The following is a 20940-nucleotide window of genomic DNA, read 5'->3' on the forward strand; positions in this document are numbered from 1 at the left end:
GTCTTCCAAAAGCACTATATGCCTTTGCTAACCTATTGTCTTATCTCTCTGTCAATCTTACCATCCGAGGAGATGAGGCTACCTAGGTAGTTAAACTGCTGGACTGATTTGAGCTCTGATTCGCCAGTGGTGATATGGGGATGATGGAAGGCTTCCTGAGGTGCCAGTTGATAGAGAACTTCTGTCTTCTTTAAGCTGACTTTCAGTCCAAAAAGCTCAGCAGCCTCTGCAAAGCAGGATGTTAAACACTGCAGAGCTGCTTCTGTGTGGGCGACAAGGGCGGCGTCATCAGCATAAAGCAGCTCCCAGACAAGATGATTTAAGGTCTTAGTGTGGGCCTTCAGTCGCCTTAGGTTGAATAGACTTCCATCAGTACAATATCAAATGTAGATACCATCTTCAATATCGAGGTCTCCCTTGGCCCTTTGGAGCATCATGCTGAGAAAGATTGTGAATAGAGATGGAGCAAGAATACAGCCTTGTTTCACACCACTGGTTATTAGAAAGGGCTCAGAAAGTGCATTGCCATATCTGACTTGGCCATACTGATCTTCATGAAGTAAGATAATCATATTAAGGAACATTCCAAAATCTGCCATAGACCTTTTCTGCTCAAAGTATCAAAAGCCTTGGTGAGATCAACAAAGGTTACATAGAGACCTTTGTTCCTGTTCCCTACACTCCTCTTGCAGTTGTCTGAGAACAAATACCATGTCTGTGGTACTCCTGTTGGCTCTGAAACCACCCTGACTTTCAGGTAGAATTCCTTCTGCTATAGCGGGTATTAGTCTGTTCAAAAATATTCTTACCAGGATCTTGCCAGCAATGGAGAGCAGAGTAATACCACGGTAATTTGAACAGTCTGATTTATCTCCTTTCTTCTTATACAAGGTGATGATGACTGCATCACAAAGGTCTGATGGTAGTTCACCTAGTTCCCAGCAGTGCACCACAAACTCATGAAATTTAGCATGGAGTGCTTGGCCCCCATGCTTCCAGACTTCAGGTGGAATTCCATCAACCCTAGCTGCCTTGCCAGTTTTCACCTGCTGTATGGCCTTAAGGGTTTCTCCCATAGTAAGGGCAATATCCAATTCATTCTATACTGGTTGTTGTGCAATGTGCTGAATTGCTGAGTCTTGAACTACACGGCTAGTACTGAAAAGAGTCTGAAAGTGTTCAGACTCAGAATGGAGGTTTTATCTGTGACAAGCATTTGACCATCTGACCCTGAGTAGAGAGAGGGCTTTGGACCTGATATGTAGTCTCCTCCTTGGGATACTGTCCCTTTTACGTTTGAACTTAAGGTGGAAGTTAAGTTTACAGCGCACAAGCCGATGGTCTGTTTGGCATTCTGCCCTGGGCATCACACGGGTGTGGTGGACATCGTGAACATCTCTCTGTCGCACCAAGACATAATCAATGAGTTGCCAGTGCTTAGATCTAGGATGCATCCAGGTTGTCTTCAGACTATTTTTCTGCTGAAAGACAGTGTTAGTGATGGTGAGCTGTTGCTCCACACAGAATTCTAGCAGAAGGCATCCATTATCGTTGCAGTTTCCAATACCATGCTTGCCTAATACTCCTTTCCAGGCTTCAGAGTTCTTTCCTACTCTGGCATTGAAATCACCAAGGATAATTGCCACGGCCCGCGGGGTAAGGGAAATGGGACCGGGCACTGCAATAAGGGTCTTTGACACAGCAGAGGTCTTGTGGAGCAATGCCAACTTTATTAGGGGAGCACGAGACTTAAATAGGATAGGATAAAGGGGTGGTACCAGGCGAGGGGAGGAGTTTAGGATTGACATCTCAGGGGCACACATGATAGGGCGACTGGGTAAAGAAGGAAGGAGTTTTGGTGTTACCGGGGAAATGGGCCAATGGTAGCTCTCCCTGCACTGCAGCACTTAGCGGCCAATCAGGTGCAGGGGAGCGGGAAAACAGGGGGAAAAACAAGGTTTAGGCAGGAAAACTGTGAGGGGAAGAAGGAGACAATATGGAGGACGGGATTTTAAAACAACAACTAGGGTATACACAACACTATAACCATATAACAATAAACTGGGGAAAACTGGGGATAACGGGAAACTGTCCAGTCCATTGTAAAGCCATATCCAGTAGATAAATGCCCATTTTGGTGTAATTGCGTCTCATTCCGGGTTGTATATCTGTCTCCAAGCTTGGAACTGTTTCCATTCATCTTCATGTTCCCCAACAACTAATGATCTTATCATTTGTGGGAATCTTTTGGGTAAGGCGGCGCAGGTTGGTGTAAAACTTATCTTTTTCAGCAGGGTCAGCTTGGAGAGTTGGGGCATATATACTAAAGAGGACAACATGGTGTTTGTTGTGTAGTGGAAGGCGTAGGGAGATAATGTGATCAGAATGACCTGTCAGCAGATTTTCAATTTCAGGGACAATAGAGTTTTTAATCATGAAGCCAATTCCTGAGATGCCTTTCGGTTCCGGGTTTACCTGACCAAAAGAGTGTATAACCGGCACCACGTTCTCTAAGGCTGCCTTTCTTCACTGAGAGCAGCAATGTCGATGTTGAGACGTGACAGTTCATGGGCAATTAGTGCAGAATGGTGCTCAGGACGACCACTGTCCGCAGTATCAAGCATGGTTCTGATGTTCCAGCATGCGAGTGTCAATTTGAGTACACCTTTGAAGGCAGATGTATGCCTTTGTTTCTTAGACTTTGTTTGACTGCATCAGAAGATGCCCGTTGGTCGCGGTTAACCAACCGGGTGAAGAGTGGAGATGAGCTTTGGTTAGGCCACCTTTTCTAGGCCCCTCTCCAAGTGGAGCAAGCTGTGCTCTCCTTGAAAAAGGCTACTTGGTCATTCAGGATGCTGCCAAATGAGACTGTCATCTCTAGCGTGTCATGGTTTGAGATAGCCCCAAAAATCTAATTCCCTAGTCTAAGCCCCCTCCCACATCTCAACTTAATGTGAGATGGGTTTTTCCAGACAAAACACACCAGACTCCAAATGGGGGAAAGGGAATATATTACAATGACTGTACAAATAAATATTATAACACATTATACACACGATCACAACTATCTCTACCATGACATATAGTATTTACAATGGATCAGATCTCTTCTCCCCTCCAAATAAAAGTCCAGGAGGGAAAAAAGGACAGATCCCTTCCAGTCTCTGAACAGCAGGAGTATCTTCTACAGCAGCAATCTGTCTTCTTCAGCATGCAACAGCTAATAGCTGGATTTCTGCCAGCACTCATGAGGGAGGTATCCAAGCTCCCTCGGCCCCGTCGCCACCAAGCGAGGAGTCTTCCGTGGACTACGTCACCCCAGACAAGGTCGTTCCACCACAGTCATATCACAAGCACCCGGGGCTTCGTGACGGTCTGGTATCTTCAGGAGATTCAAGCTCCTTGCAGGGCCTCTGTGCCCTGACTCAGGCTGTGAGCTTCTTTGTAGCTTGCAGCAAGGGAGGGCCCCCAAGGTCACCCTCTCCGCATTCCATCTGGCCGTCCCGGTCCAGCTCCGGGACGTCTTTGAGCTTCTTAGCTCCTCTCTCTCCGGTGCTGCTGTACTCCAAGGCTCCTCTCAAATAGGAGTCCATTTATTCCTCTTTTCTCGGAGGTCTCAAAGGAGTTTGGGGGGTCTGGTATCAGTTCTTACCCCCAGAACTCTGTAGCTCTGCTGCTGACTCTCCTTCTCGGCTCTCCAAGACAACTCGGTGTCTTCCTTACTCAGTTGCATGTCTCTGCTGCTTCTCCGGTTCAGTTCTTATCTGTCCTGGCTCTTAGCCAGAGTCTCTGGATGCTGCATCTGCTGCTGCTGTCTCTGCTCACCCACAGTGGAGAAAACATCTCCTGGCATAACTACAGGCACCTAGCCCAGCTTTATGCTGTTCCAGGTCCCCACAGGCCCCCACTGGGGGCTGGGGGCCAAAGCCCCCCTGTGGGGCTCTGAGCCCCTTCCTCGTGGCTCTACAACATGGCCATCACTCCTCAACAACCAAACTACAACTCGTCTCTTCCGGTCAGCTTGTGGAATGTTTACATTTTGCAGGAGCGCCCATTGGGCAAAACTTCAAAACTTCCAGGGGTTTCCACCCCTTGGGGTTTTACCATTTTTCTTAGCCTCTGGGGGAAAACAAGGTCCAAACTACTACATGGGGTCAGTCTCAGGCAACCAATGTCCTGAACCACCTGCATGCAGGGTTGGGTCTGCAGCTTGCAGTGCACCTTTCACCTGCCATTTCAACCCTCACCTGTTGCTACAGGACTTTACAAATGTGCATATCACCCTCAAGCCTGCTCAATGGATTTTTTAGGTGAGATGCAGCATGCACAGAACTGGACCCATCCTTTAATCCTAAGGTTCATCTACCAGGGCCTAGCGAGCTTGGACGCTGACAGAGAGGTCTTTAGGACATAGGTTTAATTAGAGTGTCCTTCTCTTAAGATGGATGGCCTTACAGGGATAAGTGAGCTCCATCTACCCGGGTTTGGAATTAGAGTTGTCCTTCTCCTAGATGCATATTGTACTTAACTGTCATCTGGGGACATTGGTGTGGTTGAGGTAGTATTGTTGCATAATTGTAGTTTTATTTGAGGCATTATTGATATAAAGTGTTCTTGAATTTACATACACACACACATCTTTTCACTCAAGGAGGCAGCCACCACACTCACACTTCATGCACGCGTTTTAAATCTTTATTCTGACTGTGCATTCCTTCTTCATCATTTGCAATTTCTGGTGATTGTTCCTGTTCTGAAGAAGAATTAATGTAAGGCCTGACACACCTAGAGGGGATCCATCTTAATTGAGTACCCATGGATATGCATGGGTATCCTCTCCCACTTTTTTGCTTTTGTAACATGGCTCTTGAAATTGACCTGTCAAAAGACAGGGAGAGAGAAAGAGAAAAACACATGGCCCTGGCGATGGGGGCTTGAGTGGTTGGGGAAACAGCAACGCGTAAACTGGAAGCTCAGAGTGTGAAATGCTATGATGAAAAGGAGAGAGATACTGCCTAGAAAGTGTGTAAAAAAGATAGGAAAGGGAACAAACATGCAGGAGAGGTAGCTGGCAAGATGGATCTCGGGGAAGAGATCAGAAGCATCACACTTGGGACCCTTACTACCCCTCCATCTCCCAGATCTCTTCTTCTCACCCTCCCAGTTGTGAAGGGAGATCCAGCTAGTTTGATTTAGACCAAATCTTCGCACTGCCCCGGAGCCCTTTGGCTTTGGAAGTTTTCTTGCTTGCCTGGTGCTGGTTGGCTCCCTGAGCTCCATTAGGTGCTCTTCCGGGTCTTGGGATATCGCTGCTGCAGCAGCTGCTGTTGTCTTGGCTCCTCTCTCCAGATGTCCCTCTCAATGCTGTTGTGAGCAGGAAGAGGACTGGGGGGAGAGGCTCCCAAATCTTGCAGCACTGGTTCTGTGGCTCAGCCCTGTGTCCCTGTCCCGGGTAGAGGGAGAGTTGGTGGGAACAGCTGGGGGCTGCTGCTCTTTCAGAACTTCTGTTTTAGCACCAGAGGCTGTGGGCACCCCCGCACGACCACCTATCCTCATTAAGAGAGGACATGACTGATTCCCTTCCTGTGTCCTCCATAAACTCACTGCCCTCCGGATCATCATACTCTTCATATGCTTCTTCAGGCAGGGACACATTAGGGCATGTCAGCGGGGGCAGACTCGTGTTTCCTCGGCAGCCTCACGGCGAGAGTGTAACGGCTGCTCCTCCATAACGGCCGTGCAACATGAACAAAGTCAAGTGGCACACCATCTCCTTCTCCCTCCTCCTTTGGTCCCAAGGGCCCTCCCGCACTCCCACATTTGCACCTCATCTCTAGGGAAAACCTAGGGGGAGCAGGGGCAGCAGGAGGAACAGGGGGAAAGGGACCTGTTGCCGCAGCAGGAGCTAATCTCCTTTGTGCCATTTTGAAAGTATCCACCATTTCCCTCCATGTGGCTAAGTTCCCAAACGCCTCTAGGTCTCCAGAAATTGCTCTCTTGTAAAGTCTCTTGCCAATTTTTGCCAAGCAGTCATTTGAAGGGTTCCGGCCAGCAGAAATCCCAGTGCAGTCATGGCAATCCATATTAAAAGTGCCAGCGATTTAGCTTCCGTAATTTCTTTTTTCTGTCTTTTTTTTTTTTTTATTAAAAAACTAGTGTGAGGCTTCAGCATTCTGTTTCATCTCTTGGGAATTACATCCTGCCTTCCGTGGCTGCTCACCTCTGAATCAAATGCTGAATTTTCTTCTTTTTTCCTATAGTCCTGTAACTTCAGAGGTGATTGGCGTGCGCAGTGTCCTCGAGGAGTTCCTCCTTTCCTTTCAGTTCAGCCGGGGCTGCCACTGGTAGAAGTCCCAGCAGCCTAATGCTCTGGTTCCCAACATCTCTCTTAAAGTCCCTGCTCGGGCGCCATTTGTGGCAGTTAGGCACGGACCCACCAGATTGAGTGCAAGCTGGCAAATCATTTATTAACAGTCAAGCACACGGTTTTATACTCCTCGGTTACATAAGAGGTTACATAACCATAGAGCACGTGCTATTTCCCCAACAATCATTCTCCAGTCCTTCCAGTGGGCACGTGCAGTCGAGCACTCTCTTTGGGGGCCTGCTGCCCCCATCCTTCCTTGCAATAATCTTCCTGTAAGTTGTTAACCCTTTCTCACAAAGTCCAACCCTTGATCCACTACTGCCGTGGTTACCAGACCATGGCACTGATGCCACATCCAGTCTCATCTTAAAAACCTCCAGGATGGAGAATCCACCACTTCCCTGGGCAGCCCATTCCAATGTCTGATTACTCTCTCTATAAAAAATTTCTTCCTAATATCCAACCTAAACCTCCCCTGGCACAGCTTAAGACCATGCCCTCTTGTCTTACTGAGCTGCCTGACAGAAGAGACCAACCCCCACCTGGCTACAACCTCGTTTCAGGGAGTTGTAGAGAGTGATGAGGTCTCCCCTGAGCCTCCTCTTCTCCAGGCTGAACAACTCCAGCTCCCTCAGCCTCTTCTCATAGGACCTGTGCTCCAGTCCCTTCACCAGCCTTGTTGCTCTTCCCTGGACCTGCTCCAGCACCTCAATATCCTTCCTGAACTGAGGGGCCCAGAACTGGACACAGCACTCCAGGGGTGGCCTCACCAGTGCTGAGTACAGGGGAAGAATCATTTCCCTGGACCTGCTGGCCACACTGTTCCTGATCCAGGCCAGGATGCCATTGGCCTTCTTGGCCACCTGGGCACACTATGGCTGACATTCAGCTTCCTGTCAGTCCAGACTCCCAGGTCCCTTTCTGCCCTTTCCCCAGCAACTCTGCTCAGCCTGTAGTGCTGCAGGGGGTTGTTGTGCCCAAAGTGCAGGACCCGGCACTTGGCCTGGTTGAACCTCATCCTGTTGGAATCAGACCATCTCTCCAGCTTGTCGAGGTCCCTCTGAAGAGCCCTCCTGCCTTCCAGCAGATCAACACACACCCCAAACTTGGTGTCATCTGCAAATTTTCTAATAATACACTCAATTCCCTCATCCAGATCATCAATAAGGATATTAAACAGAACTGGGCCCAACACTGATAGCTGGGGGACACCACAAGTGACCAACCACCAACTGGATGCATGATTCCAAATAAACCTGAAGGCAGCCAGAAGCTACAAGATCCCTCATTGCCTCCCTGTTGTGGGAACCCCTGAGCAAGGGTGAGTCAATGGTGTTGAGTCCCATCAGCAAGGAGAACCCCATGGTTTGTCACACATTGGTTTGCAAAGCTGACCATTGAAACAGCCTTTGCCTTTTCAGTTGGGCAGGATCTTACCAGGAGCCACTGGTAAGAGATCCTACAGCCTTAGAAGCTCCTGATGCTGTTTTCTATACTGTAAGTTTTCAGGTTAGAACTGCACTTTAATCCATTCACTGCTGGTTTTCAGTTATACCTGATGTTTCCACTACTTTTCTATGCTATTCTGTCTTCCTAGATGTGCTGGAAATGCATGGTAGCACCCAACACATTTTGTGCCTAAACAGGGAAATCAAAGTCACTGTCTTCAAATAAGCATTTAAACAGCATCATGTTTAATTTATGAAACCATCACATAATTACACAAGACAAACCTACCTCACAGGGATGTTGTGAGGCTTTCATAAGTATTTGTATGGCTTTCAGAAAAATGAAGCCACCCTGTAAGTGCTTAATAGTATTTTAATAAATACTTAAATATTTTTGTCCTGTGTGATTCGGTATTTGAAGATGCTTTGGGGAGCACGTGCACAAGGATGTATGGCAAGAGCAAGGCACAGGCTGGATTGTTTGAGGTTTTTTAATGCAGTGGGGAATCTCTCTCTGGGAAGTGATGGGTTGCAGTTTGGTTCCCATAGACCAAAAGACTGAGCTGTGTGACAGGTGTTCTACTTCTGTCCCGTGGTCACTGTACAAAGTCTCTGCCCCAGCTCAAGCACATTTTGCTGGCTTCCAGCGCTGCCTAGGGCCCACTCTCAAATGCAGTTGCTGCATTGCCTGCCAGCCACCCTCTGCCACCCCCAAATGACAAAAAAATTCTCTGATGCATCCTTTCAAGCTGATGTGTGTCTTGAGACACATCTGCTGTAGCGGCTCTATTAATATAAAGTCAGCTCTAATGAGGAAGCACCTACCACCCAAACCCACCCCATGCCACTGGGTTGGTTATCCATTAGCTATCCTTCTAGTAGGGAGATGGGAATAATCATTAAAGCCAGTAAATGTAATTTTTTGGAATTCTGTGCAGTAGTGATGTTCTGTCACATCCTACTCTTGGAGATTTCTGTGTTGTTTATTCATGGCACCCAGCCCTGGGACTGCAGTTGTGTGCTTGACATACATACCATATGTGCTTAAGCACTTTCTAGAAAAGTTAAGACTGTTGTCACCACCCCCCAGGAACAAAGAGCTTCTGGTGGTGTTTTACCTTTAATCCAATGATATCTCAAACGTGTAAGGCTGTTGCAGGCCCACTTCCTCATTCAGATGGAGGTGGCAGGTTGCCCTGCAACAGCAGGGCAACCTCTTCTCATATTTCTCATGCATTCAGAGTGGAAAAAGAATATGTTGGGCGGATGTGTTTGAGTTTTTGGTGATGCTGCCACAGAAGTTATCTGAATTCTTTCATATGGTGGTAGTTGGTGATAGTTCAAGTCTAGCCTGTCAGTAACACACTGGTTCTGTGATGCCAGCGTGTTCCAGCAGAGCTGTGGCAGGATTCAGGAGACCCTGTAGTTTAGTTTACTAATTTTTTGATGCTTCCTGAATGTTCAGATCAAAAAAAAACCAAAAAACCAAGCATGGGGAAAAAAAAGAAGTTCATGTTTCTATTTTAGAGTGTCCTTGCTCTTCTCTTGTCTGTGCTCTGCCAAACTATCCTTTGGTAGGGTGGTATCTACCTCTTACCAAAGAATATTCCAGACCAAAGTTCTGTGTTAATAAACTTAATCACATTTTTTCTGCCATTGTTGACTCCTGTATTTTGATCTATATGAATATATAGGTATCTGGAGTCTTGCAGCTCTACTTTGCTTTTCTTCAGAATGTGATGATTGCATTTGGGTTTGGGTTTTTTTGGTAGATTTTTAAACAGGGAGATTGAATAATTTCTTCAGGTCAGTCAGGTCTAACCCTACCCAGGTCTGCCCAATATCTCAGAGACCAAGTTTGTCTGGTTAAGCAGAGTGGATTTACTGAAGACTAGTCCCTCATCTGCATGTTGGACAAACGGCGTGCTCCTCCTGTGTGTCATCGAAGCACGTGGTCGTCACAGCTTGGAAGTCTCCACACCTCTCTCTTCTTTCTTATTTTCAATTTCCTCATCAGCTTGGTTGTGAAAGTCAATGAAGAGTTTGTACATTAAAACACCAGCAAGACTTCCCAGAACTGGAGCTGTGACTGGTACCCACCACCAGTTACGTCCAGCCCTAAAAAGAAACACAGAAAAGGCAGACGGTGAGCCAGGCTAGAACATCTTACCCTGCCACGTCATTGTGCAGCAGGAGTGAGCTGAGTCTGCTGGGGCAGGGGTGAGCTGTGTGAGCAGAGGTGCCTGTCCCACTTTATGTACTGGGCTCTACAACTGGCTTAGACAAATTCTCTCTCCACCACCTGATTGCTGGAGGGAAGGTCATTTTCCCCATCAGCATGAAACGTGGCTCCACACTGTCTGCAGGTTTCTTGTTATCCAAAAGAAATAGTCTATGTGATCTTGATGAGTGTGACTCTCAGACACAGGCACCAACATTTTCCCTCCCCTTTTCCAATAACATCTGCACCTCCTCTATCAGCCTCTCAAATACATTTTCAGGAAATTGAAGGAAAATGGGCATCTGGAACAGGAGACTGCAGTAATGACCAAACCATAGGAAAAGCCATAGCATGGCACCATCTTTCTAGATAGAGGAAGGTAGGATTTCATCTCCAGATTCAGACATCTAAATGTAGGAGAGCTATTCAGCAATCCAGCTGTAAGTATGTGCTTTCAGGTGAGCTGAATGCATTCTGGCTCTCTGGTCACTGCAATAACCAGCTAGATCTCCAGTGATCAGGTCACCAGTTTGGTGCCCAAACTGAGGTATCAGAGTGTCAAGGTGAATCCCATGCAGGAGAATTAGTGTACCCCAAATTTGGTGTACAGAGTAGAGTGCCCAGGGCTCCTCTAGGCACAACCCTTGCTCTCTGAGAATGGAGAACACACTCTGCAGTGACACCATCACTTGGCCCAAAGAAAAAGGCCTCGGGACTGTTTTGTTGTGGGTTTATCTCCTCTCCTTGCAAACTGGGCAGTGTAAAAGCAGAACAGGTTACTCACGTGAAGACTTCTGTTCCCCAGCCAGCAATTGCTGTGAAGACCCTGGGGGGCAGGTCCCGGGAAGGGTTTATGGCATAGCCTGTGTTCATCCCCATTCCCAGGCCGATGCCCAGGACCAGGATACCGGTGATCAGGGGCTGAGTGCCTTTCAGGGCTGCATTGTTTTTCTCATCGTGAATGACCTGAACACCCAGGACCAGCATAACTGTCGCTGTGAACTGCAGGAGCAGAAGAGGGAGAACAGGTCACAGGACAGAATGGAAAAGGTGGAAGGATTCTGCTCAGCAGAGGGGAAGAGGCTTCCCAGAATCAAAGAGGAGGTAAGATTCACGGTCTGATCAAGGCAGGGAGGACCCAAATGTTACTCTTGCCTCACAGGTGGACCAAAGAAAATTCTAGACTCATTTCTCAACAAAAAATGTGTTCACCTCTGCCAAAAGTGCTCTAAGACTGACACAAACTTCTCAGCAACAAATTCTCCCCCTCCACCTCTTAAGTCAGGGAAATGGGTTATTTTAAGTACATTTTGTCTAACAGAAGCAGAGCCATAGCAAACAGCTAACAAGACAAATCTGATCCTCTCTAGAGGGAGTGATGTTTTTACTACGACCTGTTGCTTTAGCCCTTCCTGGAACTAAATGCGGATACCAGATTCTCATCTGAGAAGCTGAATGTCCCATCAGTGACAGTACATAGCTGGCATTTGTAGATCTGCAGTGCCGAGGACATCAAGAACCACAGTTTGTATAGAGGTGATGACTCCTGTTTCTTTCTGCTTCAGCAAATGCAGCTGGAGAGCCTTGGTCTGCTTGCAGAGATGCCAACAAAAGCAGAAACTCTGCAGCTCTTAGCAATGTACTGTCACTGTCATTTGCTTTCTTGTGCAGCAAGGACACGGCCTGATGCACAGGAGGCTGAGTGATCAGCTCCCCACCTGTAGGCTCTTCCCACTCTCACCACCTTCCTCATCATGCCAAGTCAGGAGTTTTGTCAGCTCAGAAAAAAAATCATTGGCTTCCTAAGATATTCACTGAAGTGAATCTTCCCTCTCCAGTATCTCAGTGCTTCACACATCCCTTTCCTATTTCTGGGCATCTGGGCATTGTGCTGTGTGCTGGGAATCAACTGTACACAGCCTCAATTAGACTATTCAAACTGTAGAGTTTCAGTCCAGGCTGCGCTCATGTGAAGACAGTCCCAGGCTCTCTTCACTGGGCAGGAGCAGCCAGCACAGCTGCCTAGGGTCATGGAGTGGGTGTAGAATCCAAAAAGGGCAAGAACGGTTCAGAGAACTGCCCAGAACCCAAAGGAGATGTTTGCTGATACAGGTCAGCTTCTCATTTCCCATTGCTTGTGCTGCACGAAGGGAAAGTGACTGAAGGGCACTTGGACCAAGCTGCAGAGAATCCTGCAGGCATTACCCTGAGGGTATCCTGTAGCAGACCTGTTACCTCCCACCTTCTCCTAGCACACCACAGCCATTCCTACTGACCTCTGTAAAGAAGGCCCCCACCAAGGATACATTGGGAGCAGGGTAAGTGGCGAAGATCGGTGCAGTGGCAATCGGTCCTGTCACTGTGAAGTTCCCTTTGGTGTAGTCGTACAGAGCATCTAGGAGAAGTAGGAGTTATGGAACTTAGCACAGAGTTCATCCCACAAGTCACATACACATGTCCACCCGTTGCAGCCAGCACAGACACCAAGGAGAAGAGAGGCAATGGAAGAGATGATAGAGGTGACACACTCCTCGCAGGGCATGATCTCACTGATACCTGTTGCCCACAGACTTTGGTCTGCAATTTCTTCCTTATGCCCCCTATTCCTGCTCCAGCAGCCTGCATGCACTGGAGGCCTCCAACCCTGAGACTGAGACATGCTGGAAACAACAGCTGGCAGGTCGTCTGCTTACAATTCAAAACCCCCAGTGTCTGTGATCCTGTTTTTCACAGACCAGCAGAGTCCCCCAGAGCTCCAGCTGTACCTAATACACAGTAGTTAATGTAACTCAAGCCCCTGCAGACCTGGAAACAAAATGCTGACAAAATGCAGCTGCTACACTTCAGTTGAGGACGGGTTTTGAAAGTGGGAATGCCCTGAGCAAAAGGAGCTATGTCATCCAGGAGCTGCATATCCTTCCCAGAGGTATCTGGGACCTGCTCTGACCGTGAGCTATGAAGTATGTCTCACAGGCCTTGCCCTCCTCAGAAATTATGCTGTGGACTCCAAAAGGACATATTTTTGATAATGTGAGTTGAATGAAGTGATGCCTACAGCAACCTCTGTGATAAAAGACACAACAGTACCATAGTAGAGGCCAAAGACGGTGGCTGCTGCCGTAAAGGAGCCCAGGAACTGGCCGGTCATATAAGCTATGAGCTTTTTCCAGGTGAGGTTTCCTAAAAGGTACTCCATAATGGTGATGGCAGCATTCAGATGACCTCCTGTAAAATCACAGAAAAAGAAAGTGGCCTCAGCCCTGATGTAGCTGATTTAGAGCATGTGACTGGGCACATGCCCCATTCCTGGGAACATTCAAGGCCAGGTTGGATAGGGCTTGGAGCAATCTGCTCTGGTTGAAGATGTCCCTGCTCACTGCTGGGCGGTTGGACAACACGACCTTTAAAGGTCTCTTCCAACCTAAACCCTTCCATGGTTCTATTCCCCGTGCCACACAGTGGTTACCCAGACCTTGTTCCAGAACACCAAGAGCTGCTCTCAGAGCAGGGTCTTACTCCTGCACAGACACAAAACTGAGCCATTCTCCCTGCTCAGCTGAATCATACAGATCAAAGAGCTCCTAGCTTTAGTCTTCTGAAACTTCTGTAGACCACAGGCTGCCTCCAGAGAGAGGATCATCTTGCCAGTCAGAGATACCTTTCTCGGCATGGCATGAGTTTCTCTGTGAGTTTCTCAGTGGGCTGCTCTTTATTGAGCTTAAATAGAGCCCAGACTTAGCCACTTTTTGAACAGCTACAGGTAGATGAGGCAAATCTTAGCCCAGACAATCACAGGGCCTTCTGGAAACATCAAATAGACAAGAAGGGCCTCATCCAGGCGAAGCTGAGTACCCCAGCTGATGGGAGCTGTGGGCCCTTAGCGTACCTGGCAGTCAAGGCATGAAGGGAAACTGCAGAATCAGCCACTAATGACCCATAGCTTTGTGACTGCATAGCAAATCCTACACAGGGCTGTCAGCAGGGACTCAGGTGAGCTCTTGGACATCACTGCATTGAGAAGGGGTTGCCAGGATGTTCAACCATGCCCAGACCATGGTTGCTCCCACTAGTTTGAAGCAGACCCTGTCCTTCCCTTGCAGAGTTTGTAATCTTGGACTGCATTTCCTGATATCTTTTAGTATGTGGCTTTCATACAGTGCAAGACCATTTTTCCCTGTTTTGATGGGACATTTTCTGTGGAGGAGCTTGGTATCACAATGGTACTTTTGGAGAAGGACTACATGAATCCAGGTTTGGTGCCCTTGGTGTGTTCTCCAGGCCCCATGTCCCCATATTTCTAAAGGAAATATTTGTTTTTCCTGCCCAGTAGGTATAAACTTTAGGGGTCAATAAATGTTCCAGCCTTCATGGCCATCTCCTACTCCAGACTCTAGAAGGGGTAAGATGCAGACACCCATTGTCTCGTCAAAGTGTAGGACAGAGAAGTAAATGTGCATGTATCACCTTGCTACAGTCCAATAATCACAAATGGAATGGGGGTAGATCCCTGTTTCTTTGATCCTCTGCTCCTTTGCGGGTATGACCAGCCATTTCAGAGCATCTTGTGACACACTGAAGCCAAATTACTGTGACAGGAAGCCCTGAAGTTTGCTCCATAACCAGACTTACTGGCTGAGCTGAGATCCCTTCCCTCTGCCCTCTACCCTCAGCAGAGCAGCTCCTTCTCAAAAGTCACTTGGGACTGCCGGGACCTACTTTCCTCAGCCCACTTTTCCCAGGATTTTTCCACCAACTCCAAAAGTCAAGGAAACCAAGCGCTGGCTGCTCGCATGGAAAATTTTTCCAAGCCAGCCCCAAGCTTGGACCTCTCTCTCTGCTCCAACAGTTCAAGAGCAAAGAGGTGCTTTAATTTTTTGCTCATTAGAGCCATTAATCTCATCTCTTGGTGCAAATGAATGCAGAAATAGCACAAGGCAAAGGTAATGCTATGCCATGTGAGGGATGGCACCCCATGGCTCTGAACCACCACCTTATGCGGGTTATGTGCGCATGGATGTGGATGGTAAGGAGAAAATTTGCATACCATTCCTTGTTGTGACATCAGCAGTAAGCTCTCCTTTGCAATGAATTATTTACTTCCCCATGGGTTGTATCAGCAGCATGTTTTGGGACCTCCCTGTCTCCTTAGGCCATGATGGCATATCCCAACTGCCTAACGGGAGAACTGCTGAAACCTGGCTCTGTAGCAGGAGGGGAAGGTAGAAACTGCCTCCCTCCCTGTACCACTTGCCCCATCACAGCTCAGAGCACAAGTTTGGGGACAGCATGCTGTAGATGTGCTGTGCCTGCCTTGTCCCCCCCCGACAATGCCACGCCACCGCAATGCTTTGGCTTGACCTCTGACCTGCCCCTCCTCCCAGATTTGGCTGTGTTCTCCAGGTCACAAAGCTGGCCCTGGTCATGGTCACCAACCAGACCTGCTCTACTTTTCTAGCTTGGGTACCCTAGGACTGCCCTTTTTGGAGTGAGGTCACTGCTCCACCTTGCCATGCTGTCATCAGCCCCTCCACAGCCCACTGGTGCTGTTCCCAATGCATGTGGCCTTTAGGGGACATGGATATGTCCCATGCTCAAGTGTCCTGCTCACCAGATACTCCTCCAGATGCATGGATTCCCAGAGTAACACCAATGCCAAATGCCATATTGATGCTCAGATACTGACCAGTGTTTCCTTTTCCTAATACCACTTGTGCCACAGAGGACAAGCCAAAAACCTGTGTAAAAAGAAAGAGAGAAAGGAGTGTTAAAAGTATGGTTGTTGCTGTGGTAGACTGAGCTTCTTTGCTACATTTTCTGCAATACTAATAAACTCCCAAAGACAGGAAGTCTCTAAGGTGCCTATGGTCAGAAGACAAAAGACAAGCCTCCCCTGCAAAAATTGAAGTGATGCCTGGGATATTTCTCATTGGTGCCCATCAAACCAAACCAGGCACTCTCATTATGATTGAGTGTGGAGAGACAAACCCCAGACACCCACACCAAGAGCTGGGGCTCAATGAGGATCATTCACACAGCCACAGCAGAGATGTCTGGGCCTGAAACCAGGGACATGAGGCAGGGGAGCATCACCATGGACCACTCAGAGGCAACGTCCAAGATGGATGGAAGGAGGGTGAGCAGATTCCTATGGTCTTTCTTTTCCTGGTGGGCAATTTATTGACTAAAAATGTAGTTTGGGCAACATACAGCTATTTGCCAAACTCAACTCTAATTTTGGTAACATTCCAGCAAAAGACAAGAAAGGAGTTTCTTGTTTGACTTTTCCATTCAACACATAAGACTTTCAGTTTGAAAACAGCCAAAGTTTCAATATTTTTTTAAATGACTAAAGGAGAAACAGTGAAAAAATTAAAAGTATACACTCTCCAGCAGGAAAAGACATATTCAAGAAATTGGTCGGTCCTGAAAATGAGTTCTCTGTCACTTTTTTAATATGGCAAGAGGTTGGAAAAATCAGGTCTTTGAACGGTCTTGCACTGAAATCTGGAGAAGGACGAAGCTTCTTGTGAGGTTTCGGCCTCGCAAACGACTTAGGATTTGGGAGGTATATCCTATTCTGAGGACTGTACTGATGTTTAAGCAGGATGACATGTCTTTCAGAAACAAGAAAGTCAATATGTTCTCCAGCATCTAAACCTCTCCTCCGGCCTGTACTGTTTTAACTGTGATCTTTTCTGGCTGCTCTGCCTGGATCCAAATTTTATCTCATGTGTCTGCTTCCCCTCGATGCTTTCACACATCACTCAAATCCCCTGTTCCCCAGGGATGCTGTTTTATCTCTCTCATATACACAGACCACACTCTGTGCTCTGCACAGAGCTGCAGCCTGCACAATGTAAGCTTTTCTCAGATTGCCTTAGCAAAAGCCCCCAAAAGCAGTTTATGATGTCCCCCAGCATCTGCAAAGCGTCTGCATATTCATCTCTGAATTTTCCAAAGCCAGATCCAAGAGAAGGCAAATGCATAAGGCACAAGTTTTGCAGCAGAGCACACAGGTGCAGAGAGAAGGGTACAAGGCAAGAGATATAACTGTGCATGAACAGCACTATCCTGAAAAAAAACATAAGACAGGCCACAGAACATCCTGGAGATGCATTCAGCACATTCCCGTTTGCACTGAGAGCCAAGGTGCTGCTGAAGAGTTGGGTGCTGGATGGTGCTTGTCATCAGCCCTTGGTGGGAGTCCACGTGCACTGCCCTTCTTTTATCCTATTCCCTCATATGCATCAGTGAGAGAAGAGCCAATGTGAGCTGCAGGCCACAAAATCTGCCTTGGACTGTCAGAGTACAGAGAAAAGTCTCTACCTCATGCTGCTTCCCGGAGACAGCCATGGCAGGACAACCCTGAATTGTTCTTTGTCACCTGGGAACTTCAATCACCCAATAACGAAGGGAATGGCAAGCAATTTGCTTTTGGAAAATGGATTGCTAAGCTGTTTCTGGGGCTTCACAGATGCCTGTGCTCTGACTTACTATGGGTACAAAACTGCCTAGGAGTGAACTTCAAGGAGGTGAATGTGCAATATGATGTGATAAAAAGCAACCACCCTCTGCACGGGCAGTTGTTGCCCCTGAAAATGAGCAACCTTCGTTTGTACAGTCAACTCTGTCGAAAGGTCCCTATGCTTACACAAATCTTATCTTCCTCCTGTGCAAATCTCCACATGCAAGTTGTTGGGGTTATGCTCAGCCTTTGCATGCCAGCCTCTGTCCAGTCCAAAGCATCTCATCCCAGGCTAAGTCCAGGTGTAGTAAGTTGGCACAGACACTGGACTTTTTCAGAGGGAGGATCTCATTATACTGTGTTGGTCCAAAACTCACAGTCTCTGATCCCTCTGGGTACTTCACCCCCACCAGGGATCAGTTCTGACTGTAAAGCCTTCCTTGCCTTCTCCCCAAACATTCGGAAGCAGCCCAGGAGCTCAAGCCCACTTAGCTTTTTCTTTGTGAAACAGATCCCTCAGGCAAGGGGGCAGTTTATGTATGATTTGCATAAGCACTATTCAATTGGCAGCAAGAAAACCAAAAGTGAAATCCTGGCGTGCTTCACACCCGGTAATTACATTTCCTAATGGTGGGCTGTGGCTCGGGAGAATTTCTCTGGAAGGTTCATGTTCATTACCCTGGCAACACCAAGAGAGGAAGATGGATGAATGCTGTTTTCATTTCACAGCAGCTGTCTATGACAGGGGAGTCAGGGTCTGCCCCCCAGACCTGTTCAGGACCCACCAACCACACCATTGCCTCTGTCATGGCAGGAAGAAAAGCCTCAATTCACTGTATGGGATCTTTCAGGGTGCTTGGCATGAGTGTTGTGTTACTCTGTCTGACTAGACACTGCTCTTTGATTTCATTCCCAAACTCTTCCTCAGTTTTCTCCTAGAGGAGAAATGAAACAATGACATGTCCAGAGAAGGGAAGTGGAGCTGAGGAAGAGTCTGGAGCACAAATCTGATGAGGGATGGCTGAGGGAGGTGGGGGTGTTCAGCTGGGAGAAAAGGAGGCTCCAGGATGACCTTATTACTCTTTACAACTACCTGAAAGGGTGGTGTAGCCAGGTGGGGGTCAATCTCTTTCTCCCAGATAATAAGTGACAGCAGAGGAAACAGCCTCAAATTGTACCAGGGGAGATTTAGATTGGATATTAGAAAAAATGTCTTCACCAGCTGGGTTGCTAAACATTGTAACAGGCTGGCCAGATAAGTGGTGGAGGTATAGATATTCAATATATATTATATCAGTATTATATATGAATATTATAATATATATAATACCCTGGAGGTATTTAAAAGACGTGTAGATGTGGCACTTAGGGACATGGTTTGGTGGTGGGATTGGCAGTGCTGGGTTAATGGCTGAACTCTTAAAGGTCTTTCCCAACCTAAATGGTTCTGTGATATTATCATTCTATCCCACCTGCTTCACTGTCTCCCAGCACCCACCTCCCACTCCCCACATTACTTTTTAGCTCCAGAAGGTTTTTGACAGACAGTCTTCCTGATGGAAAACTGCCACCCCACCACAGCAGAGGGGTGAGCAATAACAACCAGCCACCGAGCAGCCCCAAGGATGTGGTAGGAAACCACTGACCTTACAAATTGCTGTTTTAAATGGTTGCATACACACACACACACACGGGCATGTCTGGACCCATCTCCTCCTTACCATGAGGATGAACGTTCCCAGTGTTTCTGCCAGCAGCTCCCTCACGGTGCTGCATTGAACTGTGAGCGCCTTCTTGATCTTCTCAGACATGGTGCTCTCCGACCTCGGAATGTAGACAGGGTGCTGCTGTTGTGAAAACACACTTCATTGCACTGAGCCAAGTTACCCTTTGAAACTTGGCACCCTCTCCAGCCCCAGACACCTTCATTCATTTGGTTAACGATGAACAAGCCAATAAAGCAGCAGCCAGCTTCAAAGTCTGCCCCCACACAAACACACATGCCATCCTTTAAAAGCTATATCATACAAATGCAATATTTCTATTACTGGAGCATTACAGACCCTGTGTGTCTGCCCAGGAGCAGCCTATCCTCAGAACAGCGGAGCTAGCTTTGTTGTGCTCTTAAGGCTGTCTTTCTCAGTAAACTTTTTCACTGGAACTGAACAGGATTTTTGGCTCTGCTCTGCATTGTAACCCACTCACTGATGGTTTGGTGTCATTTTTTTTAAACAGATGGGGTTAGGACCATTTGCCTGTGCAGGATGCCCATTCTGCAGCGAGGGTGCTCTGCCTGGAGCCAGTGTGCACTGCTGTCCTCAGCTGGGAAGAGCACAGTGCGTTGCTTCAGGCTGAATATTTGCTCTTGTTGAATCCACCTGTCTGCAGCTGCCATCACACTAGTGGAGAGCCGTGCCACCAGCCACCTTGTCTGTCCTCTCATGTGGGGCAAGGAGAAACCCAGCTCAGAAATGGTCTCCAAAGACCTTCAATCTCATCTAGCTGTCAGAGCAGAATCATTGCTGTCCTGATTCCTCCTCCATCTACTGATTCCCTCTGCTCATCTCCCTCCTCACCAGGTGCTCTTACCTCTCCACGGTGAAAACGTTTTAATACCTTTGCTTAATCATGGAAAAACTTACATCCACTGAACACTCAAGACCTTTCCATGTGAGTCTTTTCTGGTTCTTTGCTGGTTTTCTTTGCCTTCCTCTCAGCCTGCTGCAGCTTCTCAGCGTGGCTCTGCAGAGGACAGCTCTGCAGAGGTTACCAGCAGCTGCCCCAATGGGGACATGGTGCTCTGCTCATGCTGCCCATGGTGTTGTTTCCCTCTGCTCTACTGCATGGGCAAAAGTTCATGAGCTTTCTTTCACCCACAGGACCCTCAGCAGCTGTGTGGAAGAACGTGTGAAGCTGATTCTCCTCTGCTCCATAGATGATTGTCTATCTTCTGGCAGGCAGAGTTTTATGCAATGGGGTAATCCCTCCTCCAGGAGCAGATTAGCTATTGACCCCAGTGAATATCTGGATAAATATGCAGTAAATTACTAGTCTGTCTCTGACACTAAGGATAATCTAATTATGACAGATGGTGATCATGTTGCTTGCAAGGGTGTTCCTACTGCATATTTCTAGGTGGGAAGGTTTTCTTCTAAGAGTCTGTGAGCTATGCTGTGGCACAGAACAAGCACCAGATAAATCTTTCTAGGTCACTTCATTCTCTGCCATGCAACTGTTTCGGTGGAGCACAAACGTGGGCCCTAGAGCACCAGATTGGGGTAGTGACACGAGTGTCAAGTTTGTTTTGCACATGGTGGTTTCCAGCTGACTTGTCACCTGAGATCTGCATGTATTGGAGATCTCACAGCCTTTCTCCACCTGATGGACAAGGTGTGAGTGGGTCAGTATCACCCACAACTGGACCTACAACTTTGTTTTT

At 47.6% G+C, this 20940-nt stretch overlaps 1 protein-coding gene across 1 annotated transcript; it reads right to left on the reverse strand.

Annotated features, from left to right (window-relative positions):
* Positions 1-9408: 9408 nt before the first annotated feature.
* Positions 9409-19337, reverse strand: LOC103762018 (aquaporin-7). The gene is made up of 6 exons (XM_008928657.3): positions 19223-19337; positions 15645-15771; positions 13124-13261; positions 12313-12431; positions 10821-11038; positions 9409-9933 (listed from the first exon to the last, which is right to left on the reverse strand). The coding sequence occupies exons 1-6, from the start codon at positions 19310-19312 to the stop codon at positions 9774-9776; spliced, it is 852 nt and encodes a 283-aa protein (XP_008926905.2). The 5' UTR covers positions 19313-19337; the 3' UTR covers positions 9409-9773.
* Between the last annotated feature and the right edge of the window lie 1603 nt (positions 19338-20940).

The sequence above is a fragment of the Manacus vitellinus genome, unplaced genomic scaffold, assembly GCF_001715985.3.
Source record: "Manacus vitellinus isolate BGI_N305 unplaced genomic scaffold, ASM171598v3 scaffold_42_pilon, whole genome shotgun sequence".
Classification (NCBI taxonomy): Eukaryota; Metazoa; Chordata; class Aves; order Passeriformes; family Pipridae; genus Manacus; species Manacus vitellinus.

Coding starts and splice junctions, on each gene's coding strand:
- LOC103762018 (XM_008928657.3), bottom strand. CDS start 19,312: ATGTCTGAGAAGATCAAGAAGGCGCTCACAGTTCAATGCAGCACCGTG. Junction 12,432..13,123: donor CGTCTTTGGCCTCTACTATG/GTACTGTTGTGT, acceptor TACTTCTCCTAG/ATGCTCTGTACGACTACACC. Junction 11,039..12,312: donor TGGGGGCCTTCTTTACAGAG/GTCAGTAGGAAT, acceptor CTGCTCCTGCAG/TTCACAGCGACAGTTATGCT.